This window comes from Durio zibethinus, chromosome 5, assembly GCF_047325235.1.
Source record: "Durio zibethinus cultivar Kanyao isolate XHJ-2024 chromosome 5, ASM4732523v1, whole genome shotgun sequence".
Classification (NCBI taxonomy): Eukaryota; Viridiplantae; Streptophyta; class Magnoliopsida; order Malvales; family Malvaceae; genus Durio; species Durio zibethinus.
The window spans coordinates 7,649,058-7,669,756 of NC_143166.1; the positions used below are offsets into that span (position 1 = coordinate 7,649,058).

At 26.8% G+C, this 20,699-nt stretch overlaps 1 protein-coding gene across 1 annotated transcript; it reads left to right on the forward strand.

Moving 5' to 3' along the window:
- Positions 1–16,181: 16,181 nt before the first annotated feature.
- LOC111282296 (non-functional NADPH-dependent codeinone reductase 2-like) lies at positions 16,182–17,663 on the forward strand. The gene is made up of 4 exons (XM_022870323.2): positions 16,182–16,600; positions 16,677–16,923; positions 17,030–17,209; positions 17,298–17,663. The coding sequence occupies exons 1-4, from the start codon at positions 16,263–16,265 to the stop codon at positions 17,520–17,522; spliced, it is 990 nt and encodes a 329-aa protein (XP_022726058.2). The 5' UTR covers positions 16,182–16,262; the 3' UTR covers positions 17,523–17,663.
- Positions 17,664–20,699: the final 3,036 nt, after the last annotated feature.

Below are 20,699 nucleotides of genomic sequence, written 5' to 3' on the forward strand. Positions count from 1 at the left end.
CTAGTTTTTGTAGAGATCTAGGATTGACAAGGCATGGGGCTTTTGGCATGGTGGTTCAGTGGTGTTGATGGGGTTACAATACTTTAGTGAGGGGACTAGACAAGGGCTAGCAATGGTGCCGTGCACAACATCCACTGGCACCAGCCCCTTGCTTCTGCTCTCTTTTTTTTGTAATTTTTTTGTTTGTTTTTCCTTTTTTTTGTTTTTTATTATTATGTTTAATTAAACAATTAATATTAATGTAAAAAAATAAATAAAATAAAAGATAAGTAGGCTTTGGGTTTAAAAAATGAAATTACGCTTCAGGCTCGATCAAAATAGGGCTTCGACCTGAGAATTCGATATTCAACATATATTAAACTGAGACCCGATAAAAAAAAATCCAAACAAATTTGGTGTCCACACTTCTCATTCAACACACTTGAAACCACAAAAAAGGCTCTTATAATAGCAGCATTCACTAAATACCTAAATCGAGATTCCTTTCTCTTTAAGCCTTCAAGTCCTAGTCTCAATAATACATGACAAATAATTAAAATGATTTTTTCTTAGAAGGATTAAATTACATTGATATAAAATATTAATAAAATTTAACTTCTTTTATAATTTTTTATAAAAATAATATTTTAAAAAACAAACAGTTAAATTTAACAAAATCTTAATATTTTTAAGTCAATTTAATATCTATATCATATTCATCAATAATTCTCCATTATACAACATATTTTTAACTATTGATATTTTATATTATCAAAGCATAATAATTATTTTTATTAATTTAAAATTTTATAAGCATGAACTATACGTGTATGTGTGTGTTATATTACATAAAAAATAATGGTTGAATTAACAAAATAAAACATGTTTTATTCTTATGTAAATGATTTTTTTTTCTGAAAAAGAACAATTCAATTTTTATCTATATTTTACGATTCTTCGATTTCATTGCAGTAATGGTACCTTACTTTTCCAAAAGATTATCTAGAATAAAATTCAATATGAGATAATTAGAGCATAATTAACAGCATCGCACTACGATCAAGTCAAGAAAAAATTTAGATAAGATTTTAAGTGAAATCTAGGAAATTTTATATTAAAAATAATTAAATTAAAATTAAAATTAATAAATTAAAAGATCTTATTATATATATTAAAAGTCTAAAATTTGAAATTTTTTAATAAATTTTTATATATTTTTTAAATAAAATTTTAATAAAATTTTTATCATTGAATATGTACTAAATTTAAATTTTTTTAATAAACACAATCATTGTTGAGCATACCAATAATGGTTTGAGACAGATTAATGAGTTAAATCTTTTGTTTATGGCAATGAATACCCCATTTGATTCCTTTTTGGTGAAAATGGATTCTCATTAGGGATTAAATATCAAACACTACAATAGAGGGGTGCACAACATTGTGATAAGGAGAGGAAAACTATTACCATAATGGAATATTATGCTTATTTGATTTAGCAACGTATTGAAACTAGATGCACTTTACTAAAGGATGGAAGACTTTTTCAACATTTTATAGTTGATGCTTATTTATGTGTTGAACAAATGTGATTGTAGTGGATTCAAGATAATTAAGCATAATTGAGAAATGAGGTTTATCAAGGAGTTAAAATGCAATTAGTAGAGGTGATGTTGATGCGAAAGCTATTGGGAAGCGAATTATTCTTCCATCCAGTTTTGTGTCTGGTCTTTGGTTTTTGTTTCAAAATTATTAAGATGCTATAGCTATAAACAGACAATATGGTCATTCGAATCTTTTTATTACTTTCACATGCAATCCAAGATGGCCAATAAAAAGACCTGATATTCTTGCAAGATTATTTAAATTGAGGCTTAAATATTTAATGGATGACATGATAAAAAACAATGTTTTGGCGAAGTTTTGGCAAGTATATTTTCTTATTTACATTGACATTTTATTATTTGGTTCTTTATGATTCGTGTTTATACTGGTCTTTGTTGATAGGTGTTCAGTAAGTCAATTTAATTTTATTTATGTTATTTTCTTATGCAATGGTTTATACAATTGAATTTCAAAAGAAAGGGTTGTCACATATTAATATTTTATTATGATTACATCCAAGAGACAAATGTTAGTCTACTGTTAATGTTGATAAAATCATCTCTGTTAATATTCTAGATAAGTGTTTAGATCATTTAGCTTATAAGTCTATTACAAATATCATGATGCATGGTCTTTGCGGTCTTATTAATCTTGATGCTTCATATATGAAGGATATAGAATGCTTTAAATTTTATCCGAAGTCATATCAAGAGGAAACTATCATACAAGACGGTAGAATTATTTAGGATAAAAGAAAGGTTTTTCAAAATGATGGCATGGTTGTGAAAAAATGTGGAGTCAATTTAGATTCGAGTTTTGTTGTACCTCATAATGTAGATTTGATTGTACGACACCAAGCATACATCAACAAGACCAAATCAATAAAGTATTTGTTTAAATACATAAACAAATGACCAGATAGAGGTAAAGCTATGATTGAACAAGTGCTTGAATATCAAGGTGTTAATGTTCAACAAGAGTTGCTTGAAGTTGATGAAATTAAATTCTTTCTAGATTGTAGGTATATCTTAGCTCATGAAACATATTGGCGGCATTTTGGATTTAATGTGCATCATGGAGAACTTACTATTATTAGATTGCTTATTCATTTGCCAAATCAACATAACATTACTTTTTCTGAAAATGTTGATCTGAACAATGTCATTTGACAACCTTTATTGGATAAAACTATGTTCACTAAATAGATGGAAGCGAATAAGATATATTCAGATGCTTGGTTGCTAACTTACATTGATTTCCTAACAAAATGGGTATGGATCAATAGAGACAAAATTTGGAAACCAAGACAGTAAGGTAAGGTGATAAAATGAATCAATTTCATTCATCCAACAACCGGTGAACTTTATTATTTTAGGATGCTTTTAAATGTTGTTAAAGGTGCAAGAAGCTTTGAAGAATTAACGAACTATTGATGGAGTTGCTTATGAATCATTTTAAACTGCATATCAAATTTGTAGCTTATTAAGAGATGATAAAGAATAGGAAAAAGCTTTACAACAAGCATTGCAATAGGATTTGAATTTAGGCAATTGTTTATGACATTGGTCATGTTCTATGAAGTTATTGATGCAAATACGTTATTCAAAAATAATTGGAGACTTTTTGTTAAAGATATTGAATATAGATTGAATCATTTGTTCAGAATAAATGGGTTTCAGATTCTAGAAGATGTATTAAAAAATCATGTGTTGGTGTTTTTAAAAGAATTATTTGAAAAAAAATAGATATTTTTTGGCTCAATATAAATTATCTATGCCAACATCATCAACAACTAACTTCATAAATGATAGATTGTTAAAAGAAAATATGGCTGATAATTTGCATGAACTGTGAATTGAACATGAGAATTCATTTACAAATTGAATGTTGATCAAAAAGTCATTTATGATGCTATGTTAAAATCAGTTTACCAAAATGAAGGCCAATTTTTTTGTTTTTGTTTACAACCATGGTAGCACAGGAAAAATATTTTTCTTTGGAAAACTATCATAGCAACATTAAAATCAACTAGAAAGATTGTTTTAGTTATTGTTTTTTCTAGTACTAACATCATTGTTTCTCCCTAGTGGTAGGATTGCTCATTTTAGATTCAAAATTTCATTGGATGTTGATGAAATCCAAACCTGTTAAATCAATCATGGAATTAAACTTGCAAGATTGATTCAAACAGCAGCTCTTATTATATGGGATGAAACACCAACTATTCATAGGCACTATTTTGAGGCTTTTGAATGAACGTTCCATGATATCATATGTGTGGGAGGTGATATAACACTAGAACAGCCTTTCGATGGCAAAACTATATTCTCAGCGAAGATTTTAGGCAGGTGTTTCCTGTTGTACCATCTGGAACAAAAGCTCAGATTATCAATGCAACGATTAACAAATTATTTTTATAGACACATTACGAAGTTTTACTCTAAAGATCAATATATGATTGAGATTAGAATCACTTAATGACAATCAAGAATGGAAATGGAAGAATTTGCTAAATGGATAATTGATGTAAGTGATGGAACAATTGAATCCTTTTTCGATGATGTCGATGATAAGTGTACATGGATTAAAATACCAGTAGAATTATTATTGAAATGTGATTAGTCTCCTATGCTATCTTTAATTAAATTTGTTTATATTGATTTAGAACATTGGTTTGTTGATTTTTCATATTTTAGAAAAAAAAGCTATGGTAACTCCATTCAATGAAATGTGGATTCAATTAATGCTAATGTTCTTTCTTTTATTCCTAGTGATATTAAAATATATTGCAACTATGATTCAATTATGAATACTGATAGTGATAATAGTAATATTGATACTTTATTCTTTTAAAATTCTTGAATTCATTGATTTTTGCTGGAGTTTCAAATCATAAACTTCAATTAAAATTAGGGTGTGTCATAATGTTACTTAGAAATCTCAATCAAAAGTCAGGTATATCCAATGGTAAAAGACTAATTATTACATAATTAGCTACAAATGTTATTGAAGCTGAAATTATTAGTAGTAGTTATATAGGAAATAAAGTTTTCATTCCTAGCAATTGTTTTATAGTAAAAGATCATAAATGGCCATTTATTTTTAAAAGAAAACAATTTCTTGTTCGATTATTATATGGTATGATCATCAATAAGAGTGAAAGTCAAAGTCAAACTCTTGAATTTGTTGGAATCTATTTGCCTAGACTTGTTTTCATCAATGGGCAATTATATGTTGCAATATCTAAAGTGACCCGTAAAGATGGTTTGAAAATATTGATAGAAAACTTAGATGGAAAAGCATATTATTAGTCAAAAAACATTGTGTATTAAGAAATTTTGGATGAGTTGACATCGGGCTATTTATTATATGCTTTTTTATTATTTCTTCATAATTTGATATCTTTTTTTGTTTATTATGAATAAATTGCCTTTTTCTTTGGTTTCTTTATCGAATATCATTAATCTTTTTCATTTTGAAATTATAGCTTTTTAATAATGATATTTATGTATTTTGTTAATAGATTTGTCTAATTCATTTAATAGGTTGATGTGTTTGATCAATAAGAGTTTTTTCAGGTTTTATTCTTTCTTTATGTTGTATATTTGCTTGCATCATTTTTTTATAAATTGTTTATACATGCAGGCAATGAGTGATTATCAAGTTTTGAATCAGTTTAAACAACATGAACATTCTAAAAAAAATCAGAATACGTGTTGTTAAAATGTGAGATTTAGTGTTTCCCGATTTTGAAAGAAAACTTATAAGCTTTGATTTGTTGGTTGTTGAAGAGAAGGTAAAAATGCAACTTAAATATTAATTACTTTTTATGATGTATTCAAAATTACATGCTATAATTATAGTGATGTTTATATTTTATGTGTTTCAGGAGATGCCATATAAGTTTTGATAAAGAAAAGTGATGCCCACTATTTCAAACCAAAATTGAAAGAAAGTTCTTTATATGAAATATTTGATTTTTTTGTTCAGCTAAGGAAAACAACTTTGAACTCTTTTTCAGCTCATTTTGTCATATACTTTATGCGTACAACAAAAATTGTCAAGCTCTTTGATCTTTCTGGATGTTACCCTCTACATTACTTTGAATTCCAACTTTTTGAATCTCTTTTAAAAGCATGTTGATACTAATATGTTTTTAATAGGTCATTGCTATTCTTTTTTAATTAACCATCAAAATTAACTATCAATGTGTTTGACTTTTTATTTCAGATATTAATAATTTATTGATGCTTCTTATACTTCTATTTAATTTTAGATGTTATAGGGATCCTTATAGATGTTAGACATATTCTAAAAACCTATGGTAAAGACAAACAAGATGAAGTTGATAGACAAAGCATCTTATTGCAAATTGAAAAATTAATATGTATGCCATGACTTCTTTTTATATTTAATACATATTTAAAATGATGTCAATATATTTTTTTTAAGTGGTGTCACTCTAAATATGACATTTTGAACTATAAATACTAACATTTTAAAAGAGAATTTGCTGTAATCACAATCAAACATTGTTTTCATCCTTGCTGGTATAACTGTTAAACAATTTTAAAATAAGCTTTCTTATTTCTTAATATATTAACTATTTTTTATACATTTTTTAGAGAAATTGGATCCAAACTTGTTTAATTAATCTTTTTGACAATTAAAATAGGAAATCCAACTCTCAACAGCTCATTTACCATAAAATATATATTGATTTACAAATTATTAATACCAGAATCTTAAAATCAAGGTTTACAATCTTATTGTATATTCTATTATTTTGTTTACATATATCATTATCTTATATTCTTTTCTATTATATTTACTCAAATATGAATATGCACCATTGATCACAAAATTGTTGCAAGACCATAGTCAATCATGATCTATTGCCTTAGATGACATTAATGAAAATAGACAAAAAATAGATCAACTCATGAAAATCAATTTGGTGAACTCAAAGGTTAAACAAGATCCACAAATCAATTCATTTTGTAGATCTTATTTTAAAACTCTAAAATCTTTATCTATTATTTTACCTCTATATTTTATTTTTTTGTCATAATTTATAGGACCTATTTTTCACATATCGAGTCAAGATTATAGAAATTGATGTTTCTGATGGATGGTTCTACAATTCCTACAATAAATGTCCAAAAAGTTTGAGATTGATTAATGGTCAATTTCATTTTTTCCAAATGCAAAACATGGACAACAAGTTCCAAAGCTTTCATGAGCACATATTCTTTTATCTAATTTCAAACATTTGAATTTACTCTAAATATATGTCTATTTTTTTTTGTTCTTTTATATCACTAACTTATCATTTCGTTATTCAACATTCATTTAGTTACAAACTCTCAATGACAATTGAAGATGAAACTGGCACCACAGAGTTAGTTTGCTTTGGTTTAATATTAGAAAAACTCATCGAGAAAACAATTAAGCAAATTGCTATAGAAAAAACACTTAACAATATGGTTGTTCTTACAACAACTGTTAGTTTTTTAGGTGAGATAGTGATCTAAGAGGGGGTGAATTGGATCTGTTCAAATTTGTTTCCAAAATTAGATTTCAATATAATTGAATGGAAATTAAAACCAATATCAAAATATGATTCAAATAACAATAACTTGATTAATTGTAAGCAAATATAAACTATAATCAAAATAAAAAGATAGGGATAGAGAAATCAAACACAAGAATTTATAAAGGTTCAATATTTCTCCATAATGCACCTACATCCTTTCTCTTGGTTGTCCACACTAAGGCTTCAATCTACTAATTGAAAAAAAAACTCTTACAAGATACAAACCTATGTTATACTAAATCTTCATCTTTCTTTTAAGGCTTAAATAGCAACCTCTACTCTTATAATATCAATGGCATACCTCACCTCTTGCTTACAAGATATCTCAAATGATTTTTGCAAACTAAAAATACCTCTCAAGGTTGAGTATTTGCCTAATGAAGTACAAAAAAATTTGATGAATGAATAACAACAATGATTTAGATACAACAAATACAAAGATATAGACTTTAAAACTCTAAAACTCTTGATTCCTTTGAGAGAATGAAAATATGACTCATTTGATCTTGCTTTCTTGATTCATCAACTTTCTTGGTGTGTTGGAGTGCTCAATTTATAGAGGAATTGAAGAACTAGCTATTGGGAATGGTTTGGAAGAAGAAATACCCATTGAAAGCTTGAAAAATTAGCAGTTATACACATTTTTGGGCATAGGGGATCGATTCCTTTTTGATACTAATCAATCCTTTTTTTATGTGATCGACCCCCTATTCCAAGAGATCAATCTCTTTGCAAATCCTAGAGCAAAATTTTCATTCTGGATAAAAGAACCAATTGATCCCTTTTTGAGGGGATCATTCCTATCCAGTAAGGTGTTTATTTCTTATTTTGCACTCTACTCACTAATTTGATCATATCTTAAGTTGTATAAATCCAAATTAACAATCACTTAAATATTTAGAAACTAGACTTAAAGGGCTTTCTAATGATATAAAATTCTTCACTAATTCATTGTATACAAATTATAATGAATTTTCAAAACTACCCTTTGTGTAGTTTTTAGATAACTGCAAAGTGTCTAGTAAAAATTCAATATCTTTTTTTAAAAATTTTCGATTTTGATTTTGTTTTATCCATTAGAATGTAGTCTTAAAGAGCTTTGCAACCATATAAAATTCAAATATTAAAGCTTTGTGAGTTAATATAGAAAAATAAAACAAGTTCAATGTTGGAAAACTTTGTTCTTGTAAAACAACTTTCTTAAGTTAATCTATTTCTCAAAACTAATATTATCAAAATTGTATTAAGTCCAAAATGAATAAGTTCACTTTAAAAACAACGATTGAACTTTCATTTAAGCTTAAATAAATAATCTTTAAAGATAGATTTGGTTTGACAAATATGAAATCAAAGAAAGATTTGTTTACACTTTGAAAAACATATTATTTATTTAGTACTAAACTATAAAACTTAAGAACATGTACTAAATAAATCTTTTTAAAAATCTTGATCAAGCTTATTTAGCTTAATGTTTTATCATTTCAAAATAAGGATCAATTCAAGACTAACAACAATAAGAAATCTCATATACTAAGAGAGGATCTTCAATATCAATATGACAAAACAAGCAATCGAATTTGGTGTCCCCATGTTCGTAATTAATAAAATATTTTTCATTCATGAATAACAAACATTAATTGCAACTGGTGGCAATTTTTCATCTGGTATGCTTACTTCAGGAACAAAGAATGTTCATATGAGATAACCATTGGAAAAGAACTAACAACCACACAACCAAGCTTTAATGTTCCAATTGATTTATTTCCTCCTGAAACACCTTCAAAATCACAAGGAATCAAGTTTTCTAATCTTCATTTTTTTGGATTTCTAGAAATAAATAAGCTTAATGTACCTTTTTCAAACATTTAAATCCTTTTTTATAACTTTTATAACAACATGCTTCTATTTTTTATATAAAATTAATACATTCTCATAGTTTGTCTTTTTAAATTTTTCAACATAAAAGAACCAACTTTAAGTGTTATAAAGAAAAGTGTTGCCTTAATAGAAATTACCACCAAATGAATCGCAGCCAAAAAATTAAGTTTCAGGTTTAAATATAAGTTGAAAATAAATGGTTATGTCAATTATTTTTAAACTCATGTTTTTTATACTTTTATTCCGCTTTGCATCCAACACAAAAAGATTGCTACACCAACTGTGAAACTAAATGCAAAAAAAGAAATTACTGTTGATGACCCTTCATTGAAAAAATTAAAAATAAAGTAACTTTTTAATTATAAAATAAATTATGATATCAAAAATGATAAAAGAACAATGCTTTTTTTTTTTTTTTTTACTTTTACCCTTTTTTTTAAATACCTTGATATATTGATCAACATTTATTATTTATCATTTCTAAAGAGCCATGACCTATTGAAATATCATGTCAATCGTCCCATGCATCCAAATCTTTTCACTTTTGTAATTTTAGTCTTTTTATTACCTATGCTAGGTTCATTCATTATGAAGAATGCCAAACATATCATACTACAATTATATTTGATATATCATCATAATACTTGCTTTTATCATTTTTTTATTGTTTTTGTAAATAGTGAATATACTTAACTTTATATCTATCACTGTTGGTTTATGAAAGGAGGAAGACCGAATCATCTTTTGTTTAGGTTGGTTAGCTACTTTGCACATTGCAATTCATTAAAACTGAAGATTATTTGAAGGGTTGAAAGTAATGTTTATCATAGAATGACCATTTATTTTGTTCTTTCTAAAACTTATATATATGTATCAATAATAACATTCATTCTATAATCTTTTAAATATATCATTTTCTTTAATCTTTATATTCTAGTTCTTAATTCTTTTTTTTCTTTAAATCTTTAATATTGCACCTAGTATACTAAATCTATCATTTCTATAAAATTTTATTTTTTTAAATCATGTATTTCCATGCTTCACTTATAATTTTATAACTTTTCAACTGTCAATTTAAAATTATTGTAAAAAAAAATTCTTTTTGAACTAGTTAAAAAAATGAATTTTGATGATTAACATATTATTGGTGCTAATGTACTAGAAACAAATTAAAACAAAAATAAAAATATTATGATACTTCAATTAAAATTTATAAAACATCACCAAATATTATTCTCTTAAAAGCCCATTAAAAACACTATCGAATTAGGTCTATATAAAATGTTGTTATGAAATAAAACCTAAGAAGAAAAAGCTTGAAAACACATTGGTTGACTTTTTCCCTTATTTCTTTAAAATAGTGCGGCTTCAACTTTTAACCGATTAGAATTCTACTTACACTCTTACAACTTTACTTAAACTTTTTTTTCTCAAAATGTACAAACCCTAAAACCCAATTTTTGAAATTCTTAAAGAAACCAAAGCCTACAGTATACAACTTTACCAAAAATGGTGAACCCAAAAAGTGAACTGCTAGAAAACCTTGCGAAACTTGACCATGTTCAACAAATTTTCAAGATTTTGCATGAACAAAATATCTCTGAAGATTTCACAGTAACCAAATTGTTTCATAACAATTCCTTTTTTCCTACTTTTTCTTGCCATTTTAGATAATAGAAATCAATGAAAAACACATATTTTATCAATCTTTTCGACGTTTACTTTCACTCAACATTTCAATCAAATACCCAACTGTATACTATTTTTGCTTTTGTTTGTTATGATTATGCTTTACATATCATTCCCTTTTGTTGAATTATTGTATTAATTATAATTATATTTTAAACAAATGTTTCCTAATTGTAGAAAAGTATATTAGGTTTTGTGAATAACATAATTTCTTCTTTTTTTTATGTTCATTACCTTTATGAAATACATGGTTTTTTGTCTAATTCAGCACTTATTAAAAAATAAAATCAAATTTCTATTTTTTTTATCTCATTTATATAGAATCTCATAAAAAAAAATTAGCCAAATTCTTTCTTTATTATGTTCGCATGTATATATTCTTTCTTATCAATATAAACTTTTAATAAACTATTTATTAATTTCTATTTTATGGTTTGTTATCTTAATGTTGTACATTTTAATTCTATATATTCTAAGTTTGTCAATGCTTATTACATAAAATAACAACATTCTTTCCATGTTTTATATGTATGGTTTTACATTATTGATGTGTTTTTCTGTGATGATTAGTGTAAAAAAAATCAGTTAATTCTGATAAACAATGCATGCATATCTCTGTTCAAATTTATATTGACAAATTATTTCAAATAAACACAGTGATTGCTATAAAGACACATTTACAAAATGTTAAAACTCTGATGACTATATTTCTTAAAAGTTTACTCCCAACTCAATTCAAAATGCATTTAGTTAAGATTAATGGTCAACTATGCTTTAAAAACGATTGAAAAACTTTTGTTGATGCACACTGCTTGTAATCCAATGATGTACTTACCTTGAAATACAACAATAATCCATATTTTCATGCCATTCTATACGCTAAAAAATGGTAATATTATCATAGGAAACACTCTTTAAATAAGAACAGGTAATATTTTGGCTTCAAATGTTATTCATTTATAAACAATGTAATTATCTTGTGATGTTTTCTGAAGATTCTATTTTTTCTTATTTTCATAGTTAAGAAAAAACAAGCAATGCAGGTGACTTCTTCAAAGATCAAACAACAAAAGCGTAACGAGTTAATCATTGTAAAAAAGATGACAACCAAAGTTATTTATCTTGATGATACAACTTTTGAATCAGATCAACATTTCAAAATTGAGGTTGATGAAGATGGTAAAACTAAAATTAACAACCATGGTCTTGATTATCAAGCATTTGAACATACCATGACAAAAAAAAATGTTCAATCATCTGTGTCTTAGTGATACAGCATATATAAACTACTTTCATATAATTTCTATTACATTTAAATAATTTTAATTTTTGAATAACACATGTATTAATTATTGTTAACCATTACTTGTTAAACTATTTTTAAAATGTAGCATATCCTTGCTACGTTTTACAAACAAGACCTTCCACCATATGACGTCAATGTCATCTTAAAGGTCCTAGAAAAATGCATAGGTTGGCCTCTTCAATTTAGGTATTCAGTCAAAAATAAAACTTTCTTAGGTGGTTGAAGAAAATTTTTGGCAAACAATCATTTGAACCAAGGACAAATCCAAGAGTTATACTCAGTGGGGGTAGAAATATATAAAATATTTAATATACATAAGTTAACTAAAATGCATAAAAAAATTGTTTTATGTATACATAAAAATAACATATTATAATTGTTTTCTATGAGTTTTTATATTTCAAAAGCGTTATAAAATCTTTTCATTATCAATATTACAAACAGTATCTTTCTCTATATATGTAACCAAATAGTCATTCATCCAAGAATCTCTCATTCGATTGCGCAAATGGTTTTTCATAATCTTTATAGTAAGAAAAGCTCTTTCAATTGATGTAGTAGAAATTGATAATATCAAAGATAATTTCACTAATAAGTATACCAATGGATACACAAAATATTTCTTTGTCTTAACAAGTTTCATGGAAAGGTCGCTAACACTTTTCAAGCTTGTAAACTCATCATGAGATCTTAAATCAACAATGATTGTCAAGAACTATTAGCTTCGCATTATAAATTTTAGCTAGATAAAATTGAGTAAGATGAATCAACTTTTCCTTATCAAAAATAGCAAAAAAATCATAAGTATTTAAAAAAGCCATAAATAGAAATGACTCCATATTCACCTCATTAAAACTATTGTTGAGCTCTTGAAGTTACATATCAGTTACTATGTAAAATAACTCAACCCGATAATAATGTAAATTTGTCATTGTTTAAGCATTGTTTTGAGATCATCCATAGTTAGGATAACAATATTGCTTTTTTCATAAAATAAAGAAACTTCCTTACGCAAAGATTCCCATCCATCATCTCTCATCATTTGTAGTTGATGCTTTACTACTTTTACTAATCTCATTGCATTCACAATATTTTGATATTGCCTTTGTAATGCCAAGGACAATTCATTTGTAATCCTTAAGATATTTTTCATTAAATGCAAGTTGAAATCAAAGTCAAAAGATTGAGTCGAAACTAATAAGGAAGAAGCTTCACCTTTTTACTTTGAACTATTGTTATTCTTTACACAATTTCAAGTGCATCAATAATAGAAATAAACATAAGGATCAAATTTATCAAAATCCCATAATGTGAACCTATTGTGTATTCCTAGCTTGTTGAAGACTTATTTCTTGATTTAAACCACTTCCTATAGAAAGTTCATCAACTCATAATGCCTCAATAACTTTATCAAGATGTTTTTCTTGAAAAACATCTTTTCATTTACATGAGGCCCCAACAATATTCACTACATTTGTCACAATGTTAAAAAATAATGCAATTAGAACATGATCTTTGCCATGGCTACAAATGTTAATTGAAGTTGATAAGAAAAATAATAAACATAATAAATAGATGCATTATTTTTAATGATAAAAGTTTTTAATCCATTAAATTCACCTTGCATGTTGCTTGCTTCATCATAACCTTGCCCACGAATCCTTGAAATACTCAAATTATGCTTTGAGAATAATTCTTCAATAGCTACTTTAAGTGACAAAGCAGTTGTATCACTAACATGTATTATACCCAAAAAATGTTTAATAGCATCCTCTTTGGAATCCACATAGTGCAAAGCAATAACACCTTGTTCTTTGATTGAAACATCATGAGATTCATCAAGTAAAATGAAAAATAAATTATCTCCAAGATCTTTCATGATAGTATTGATAGTCTTAATTATTATGGTGCAAACAAGCTATTTTTAATATCATATACTATCACTTTTGAATTTTTTGGTGCATTCTCTAAGACATATTGATGGTTTCATTATGATTGACAAGAAATCTAAAAGCTCAAGAAATTTTTCTTGATTGTGAGAATTATCAGTTTCATCTACACCACGAAATGCCAAAGCTTGACATAAAAAAAGCAAATACAATCAAGTGTCATAGTTAAGCAAACTCGATAATCTTTTCATGCTTGATCGGATTGTTTTACAAAAGTAAATTGAATATGTTGCTTTTGATTTAGAAATCTTCACAATACTTCCAAGCTTTGTTATGTGCAGTATTAGGATCTCCACCATGAATATCAAATCTTTCATTCGTTTTTCAATTTGTGAATCCATCTGAAACAAAACAATAGCCACCTACTTACTCTCTAATATATGCTCTATAAAGATAACAACACAAACAAAAAGCAGCATCTTTTTCTATATTATATTCCAACCAATTAGCATAATCTTTGAACCATGTAAGAATAAAACAACATAATGCCTCTCCAATTTTTCTTTAGGAAAATTATGTTTATAAGGTTAACATAAACCTTTTTGCAAATAAGCTCTTCAAACCTTATCTCTATCATTAGCGTTATAGTCCAATAATATTTTTTCATAACCCAAGATATGAAAGAAGATCATCTAAGTTTAATTCAATATGAACTTACTTTGTACAATGTTGTGTGCCACTAGTAACGATCCCAAATGATTTTTAAAAAATTGGCTTCCTCTTAATAAAATATTTTTTCATAACTAATTAAACTAAATAGTTTAGTTTATGTAATTTATAAAAAATAAAAATATATTAAAAATACAATTATGCATGGTAATGAAGATCAACCGACTCTACATTTGAAATATACGAGTAGAAATGCAATTCACATATTGTAAACATACTACCATGCAAGAAATTGTATAAACTTCTAACTAGTTTTATAATCTCCATATAAAAATTAATTTTTGCCAATCTTAAAATTAATTTAGCTGAATGAGTAATAACTAAAAAAAATAAAGTAAAATATAAAACACAAAAAACTTAAACAAGATAAAAGAAAAATATACATGCTATCAATAACACTAACAAATTATTTCATTAACATAACAAATTTCAAATAGTAAATAAATACTCTAACATATTGATTCATTGACTAATTATAAAAATATATAAAAAAAATTACTTACTTGAATATCTTGTTGAAAGAAGAAGATAATCAAATTATAATTTGTTGCTTTTGTTTAACGACTTTCTTTTCCTTCTTTTTACTTCTTTAGTTTCCTTCTTTAGTTCTCTCTGTTAAAAATTGCTCTTGCTTTCTTAGTTCCAAAATGTGAAAACTACAAGTTCGGTGAAATAAGGAAAACTGACGGTTTTTTTTAACAATCAATTCACTTGCTTTTTTTATATAATAACCCTAAAATCTTTCTTTATTCATATATCTATCAATTCTAATTAATGCAACTTTTAACTTTTACATTTGTCATATATTTTATTTTTATTTTCAGTGAGAGCATTACAAAAGAATTAAAATCTTTTAGTATTTTTATAATATATTTTTAAGGGATATAAAGATCTCAACGGAGGCAACTACCCCCATCGCCCCTTTTGCGCATCGTATTGAACCTTGATGTCATTGTTTCTTTCAAATGGTTGAAAAAGGTATGTTCTATGTTCTGATTAATTGAAATTAAATATGTAAATTTTAACATATACTACTTACTTTTTGTATAAACTTTCATGTTAGTTTTTAGTCATGTATTTTTATTCTTTTGCAATGGTTTATACCTACTGTTTGAGCTGTATTTTGATCATTTTGTAATGACATCTTTAAATAATTATGATTTAATATTAACTATTTTATATACTACATGTTTAGAGTGTTATAAATTTATTTTTTCAAGTAAAAAGCAATTTCCGCAGCATTACGCGGGCAGGATTCTAGGAAATGGATAAACATTACAATATTAGAACCTTTAACGTGATGACATCTTTACTTCAATAGTAAAGTTTACATGTCGTGTCCCTATCGAGCCCCTGGGCCCTGGCTGCGCGTTCATAGCATCCAAAAAAGTCCACAAGAGCTTAGCCTAGGCTTCAATAGTAAAATTTAGCAGTCGTGCCCATCCTTGTCGTGCCCCTGGGCCCGGCGGCTAGGCTACAGGAGCCCAGCTTTTATTTAATACCAAGACTTTGCACTTGATTCATCAAGGCAGAAAGAAAAGCAAGAAGATACTTGAGTTCCTCAAAGATTTAGATTTTTACAGTTAAACCGATGGACGGCAGAGTGGAGGCAAGTTGCTTTAGGATTCCAGAGCACGTTCTGAGCTCAAGTGGCCAGAAAATGCCGGTTTTGGGCTTTGGCACGGCAGTTGACCCACCAGTAGCACCACAAGTTATAAAACAGGCTATTGTCCAAGCAATTGAGCTTGGTTATAGGCACTTTGACACAGCTTCTGTATACGGAACAGAACAACCGGTTGGTGAAGCAATCATAGAAGCCATTTCGCTTGGCTTAATTAAATCTCGAGACGAGCTCTTCATCACTTCCAAGCTCTGGTGCAACGATGCTCATGGAGAACTTGTTCTCCCTGCCCTTCGCAGGAGCTTACAGTAAGATATTTCCTTCATCTCAATATGTTGGCCGCTGAAAATGTAAATTCTTTTGTCTAGACTGTTTTTCCTGTAGAAATCTCAAGTTGGAGTACCTCGATCTCTATCTTATTCACTGGCCTGTGAGTCTAAAACAAGGGAATTTCGAATTCTTAGTGGTTAATAAGGAAGACGTCCTCCCCATGGATTTTGGTTCCGTATGGTCAGCCATGGAAGATTGCCAGAGGCTTGGCCTTACAAAGTCTATAGGTGTCAGCAATTTTTCCTGCAAAAAGTTAACTGACATTCTTGCCTTAGCAAAGATCCCCCCGGCTGTTAATCAGGTATAACTCTCCCTTTTCTCTTTGGCACGCACAACTCTTGGGCGTTCGATTTGGTTTGAAACTCTAGAGTAGTGATAGTACTGAAGTTGTTACATTTTCTTGCAAGGTGGAATTGAACCCGACGTGGAACCAAAAGAAGCTGAGAGAGTTTTGCAATGCGAATGGGATCTTTGTGACAGCTTACTCTCTGTTGGGAGCTTCAGGGACTGCTTGGGGCAGCAACAGAATTATGGAGTATGATGTGTTGAAGGAAATTGCTGAGGCAAAAGGGAAGACAGTTGCTCAGGTACTTTTGTTTCCTTCGTTTCACTTTCTGTTTCGAAATTTTAGACAAGTGGAAGACAAATTGACGGTTGATTACTAATCCGAAACAGATATGTGGGAGATGGGCTTATGAACTAGGTGTGGGTATGGTGGTGAAGAGCTTCAATGGTGAGAGGATGAAGCAAAACCTTGAGATATTCAATTGGTCCTTGACCGAGGATGAGGTTAAAAAGATCAATGACATCCCACAAAGAAGACACCACCGAGGAGAAGAGTTCATCACCAAAGACGGTCCTTTCAAGGCAGTTGAGGAATTGTGGGACGGAGAAATGTGATTTTTGTTTTCCTATATCTATTCTCGTTGCTATCTACTATATTATATATTTTATAAATAAATGATAATAATAGTGGTTTGTAATGTATGCTAACACTAAGTTTTTTGGCAGAATAAGAAATTAGAAAAAACATTTTAAACATTGCTCGAGTTTTTTTATTTTATTTTATCATGATTTGAACTTTAATTATTAAAATTAAAATTTTAATATTTGACTTTAGGTTCACTAAAATTATTGAATTTAATTGAGAAAGAATATAAAAAAGCAGGCCTGCACTCAGAAAATGTGTCCTGCTTACCGTTGCTGTGGAAGTTTAAGGACTTTTTATTATAATATCTGCCTTGCCAAAATATGTTTTTGACGAACGATTTGGATTCCACAAGCTATATTGCGCCAGTGTTGCCGCAGGATTATAACGTAGAAATAAAAAAAAAAAAATTTATAAAGTTTTAAAATTCAAATATTAATTTAAAAAGTAAGATATTACCATATCACTTTTTTAAACAAAATATTATCACGTGTTTGACAAATGATATCGAATAGAGGTTATCCTTGTTATCTCTATTATGCTCTATATTACTCATTTTCAATTTCATTGTTGTAATTTCAATAAATTATAACAACAACCACGAATGGTGTTAAATTTTTAATTTTATAATTATAGATTAAATCCCAACAACGACAAATATAAAAAATTTTAATAAACTAGGATTTTATAAACTTTATTTACATGAAAAATAAATGATCAAGTGTTTACTTTTTTTTTAATAAAATTTGAAGGCTTATTTGAATGTTATGTTACAAAAATAATGAATATTTTTTATATTAAGAATACACAATTGAGATTAAAATCAGTTAAAATTTTCTTGATTGGCAAAAAATTAAATTGAAATGTAATTAGATAAAGAAATCTTATAGACTTCAATTCTTGATTTTATTTATGTTATTGGTTTGGATATTATCTCTAAGATAAACAAAATAAAAAACTTATGATCCAATATTAACAATTAATATAATGATAATGAAAACAATAACAAAAAACATGTCACATTTTTTGTATAAATATAATTTTGAAGTTTTACGAAGTTAAAAAAAAAAAGGGGAGTGAAAAATTTTATTTTTTATGAGAAAAGCAAAAAAAGATCGGTGGTTTTTTTTTTTTTTTTAAAGCATCATTTTAAGTTATAATAATTTTATAACAACTATTGAGAAATTTCCATTACCAGAATAATAAATTATATAAATAAAAGTAGTATAAAAAGAACAAAAAAAAAAGATAAAAAAAAAAAAAGAGAGAAAGACAATGACTTTGGTGGTTGAAAGCTGAGTGTTTTGTTTTCTTTAATGGCGAGTGGTGAAACGGAAAATGCGCACATAATAGTGCATATGGGTAAAGATTCCTTTCTTTAAATTTATAGCATAACGTCAAAATCCCAAACTAACTTGCGGTGGCATGCAAGATAAATACAAAAAATTTAAATCAAGAATACAAAATAAGAATAATAATAATAACACAAATCATGGCCTTTCAGCATTTATCTCTTAAAGTCAAAAGCACCCTCCATGAGTACAAAAGATTTTTTGTTATATTTTTTATACAATCCTAAATTTTTATTGGTAAAAAGTTTTCATTTCTGTTCTTTTAATGAACTTTGCAATTGAGAAAATTGATTTGGAATAGTAATTTATCTTTTTAGAATTTTTTTTAATTAGACATGTTAAATTGGTTTTTTTATTCCTTTATAATAATTTCCAATTTAATTTTACTTTTCCATTCTAGTGCATTCTATGATAACTCAATTCTCTTTTATTTATAATATTATTTTTAAGTTTTTAAGTTTTTTTTATTCTATCTGATAAAGCAATCGAAACGCCTTGCTTCTTTCTCTGTTTATTTTGTTTTTTCTTTTTTAATAAATTAAATTAAGCTATAGTAAACCAACTATTTTGATAGCATTTGGTATTACTTTTAAGATCATTGTGATAACATAATTATCATAGAGTGATTTAGATTACCATATCTAATACAAAATTATAAATTGCTAATACTTTTAAATAATTGTATTTAGTATTAGAGACATATTTAAGGTGGGGGCAGCTGCCTCAGTAAAATTTTAAATTTTGAGTATTTCTGTTAATAAAAGACTCAAAATTTAAATGATGCTTATATTTTGCTCCCACTAAAATTCCAAAATAACAAGTAGCATTATTAGAAATTAAAAAATAAAATAAAATTTTTGTTTTTTACCCCCACTAAATGTAACAAAAAAAAAATTAAGTATGGATCTTTTATAATATTGAAATGTATATGATTGTATTAACAAAAAAGAAAATAATTGAACAAGTTAATGATTCAAAATTTAAATATAAAATTTATCTCTTCACTACTCTTACTAATCTTGTTAGAATGAGTTTTTAAATGGGTTATAAAACATCATGTCATATCATGTTTAATCCAACTTATTTGATAAATTTGTTAGTCGTGTGGTATTATATAATTGGTTTAATAAATATATTTGTGTATGTCTTTAAATTTTTAATATGTTTATTCAATTGTTGTATTTATGTTTATCTATATAAGAGTTAATGTTCTTTCCGAATGAAACATAATTAACACAAGCAAATGTGATTTTTTAAATATAATATTTATATAAAAATGATTATTTTATATTTTATAATTTTTTTACAAATATTTTTATTATTTTATATTTCCATAAGTATTTGACATTATATATTTTAATGAAAGTCATTTTAAGTTACAATAGTTTGTAAATAAATATTACCTAATAATTTACCCCCATTTAATATAAATCGTGAATCTATCCCTATTTGGTATTATATGAAAAATAAATCATATAATACAAAATATCTAAAATAATCCTTAAAAAGTAAAATATTTAATATTCATTAAATCAACAATTTATAAAATAATTAATCATTAGTTTATAGAAAACTAGAAAATATAAATCAGTTTTGATAAAATAATTTCTAAAAAACAATTATTTGATAAATTCATTATCTTTTTTCTAGTCAATATAATTTTATAAAATAAAACCTTTTTAAAATAAGTGATTACAAAATATTTTCTTAATTTTTAATGACAAGGTTCTTGGGGTAATGCTAACAATATTTTTCATTCGAGTAAATTAGTCAAAAAATAATATTAAAAATTATTTT

Excerpts from the sequence above, each read along its gene's own strand:
- LOC111282296 (XM_022870323.2), top strand. The coding sequence starts at position 16,263 with ATGGACGGCAGAGTGGAGGCAAGTTGCTTTAGGATTCCAGAGCACGTT. Across the intron at positions 16,601-16,676 it reads GCCCTTCGCAGGAGCTTACA|AAATCTCAAGTTGGAGTACC; the intron begins GTAAGATATTTC and ends TTTTTCCTGTAG. Across the intron at positions 16,924-17,029 it reads TCCCCCCGGCTGTTAATCAG|GTGGAATTGAACCCGACGTG; the intron begins GTATAACTCTCC and ends TTTTCTTGCAAG.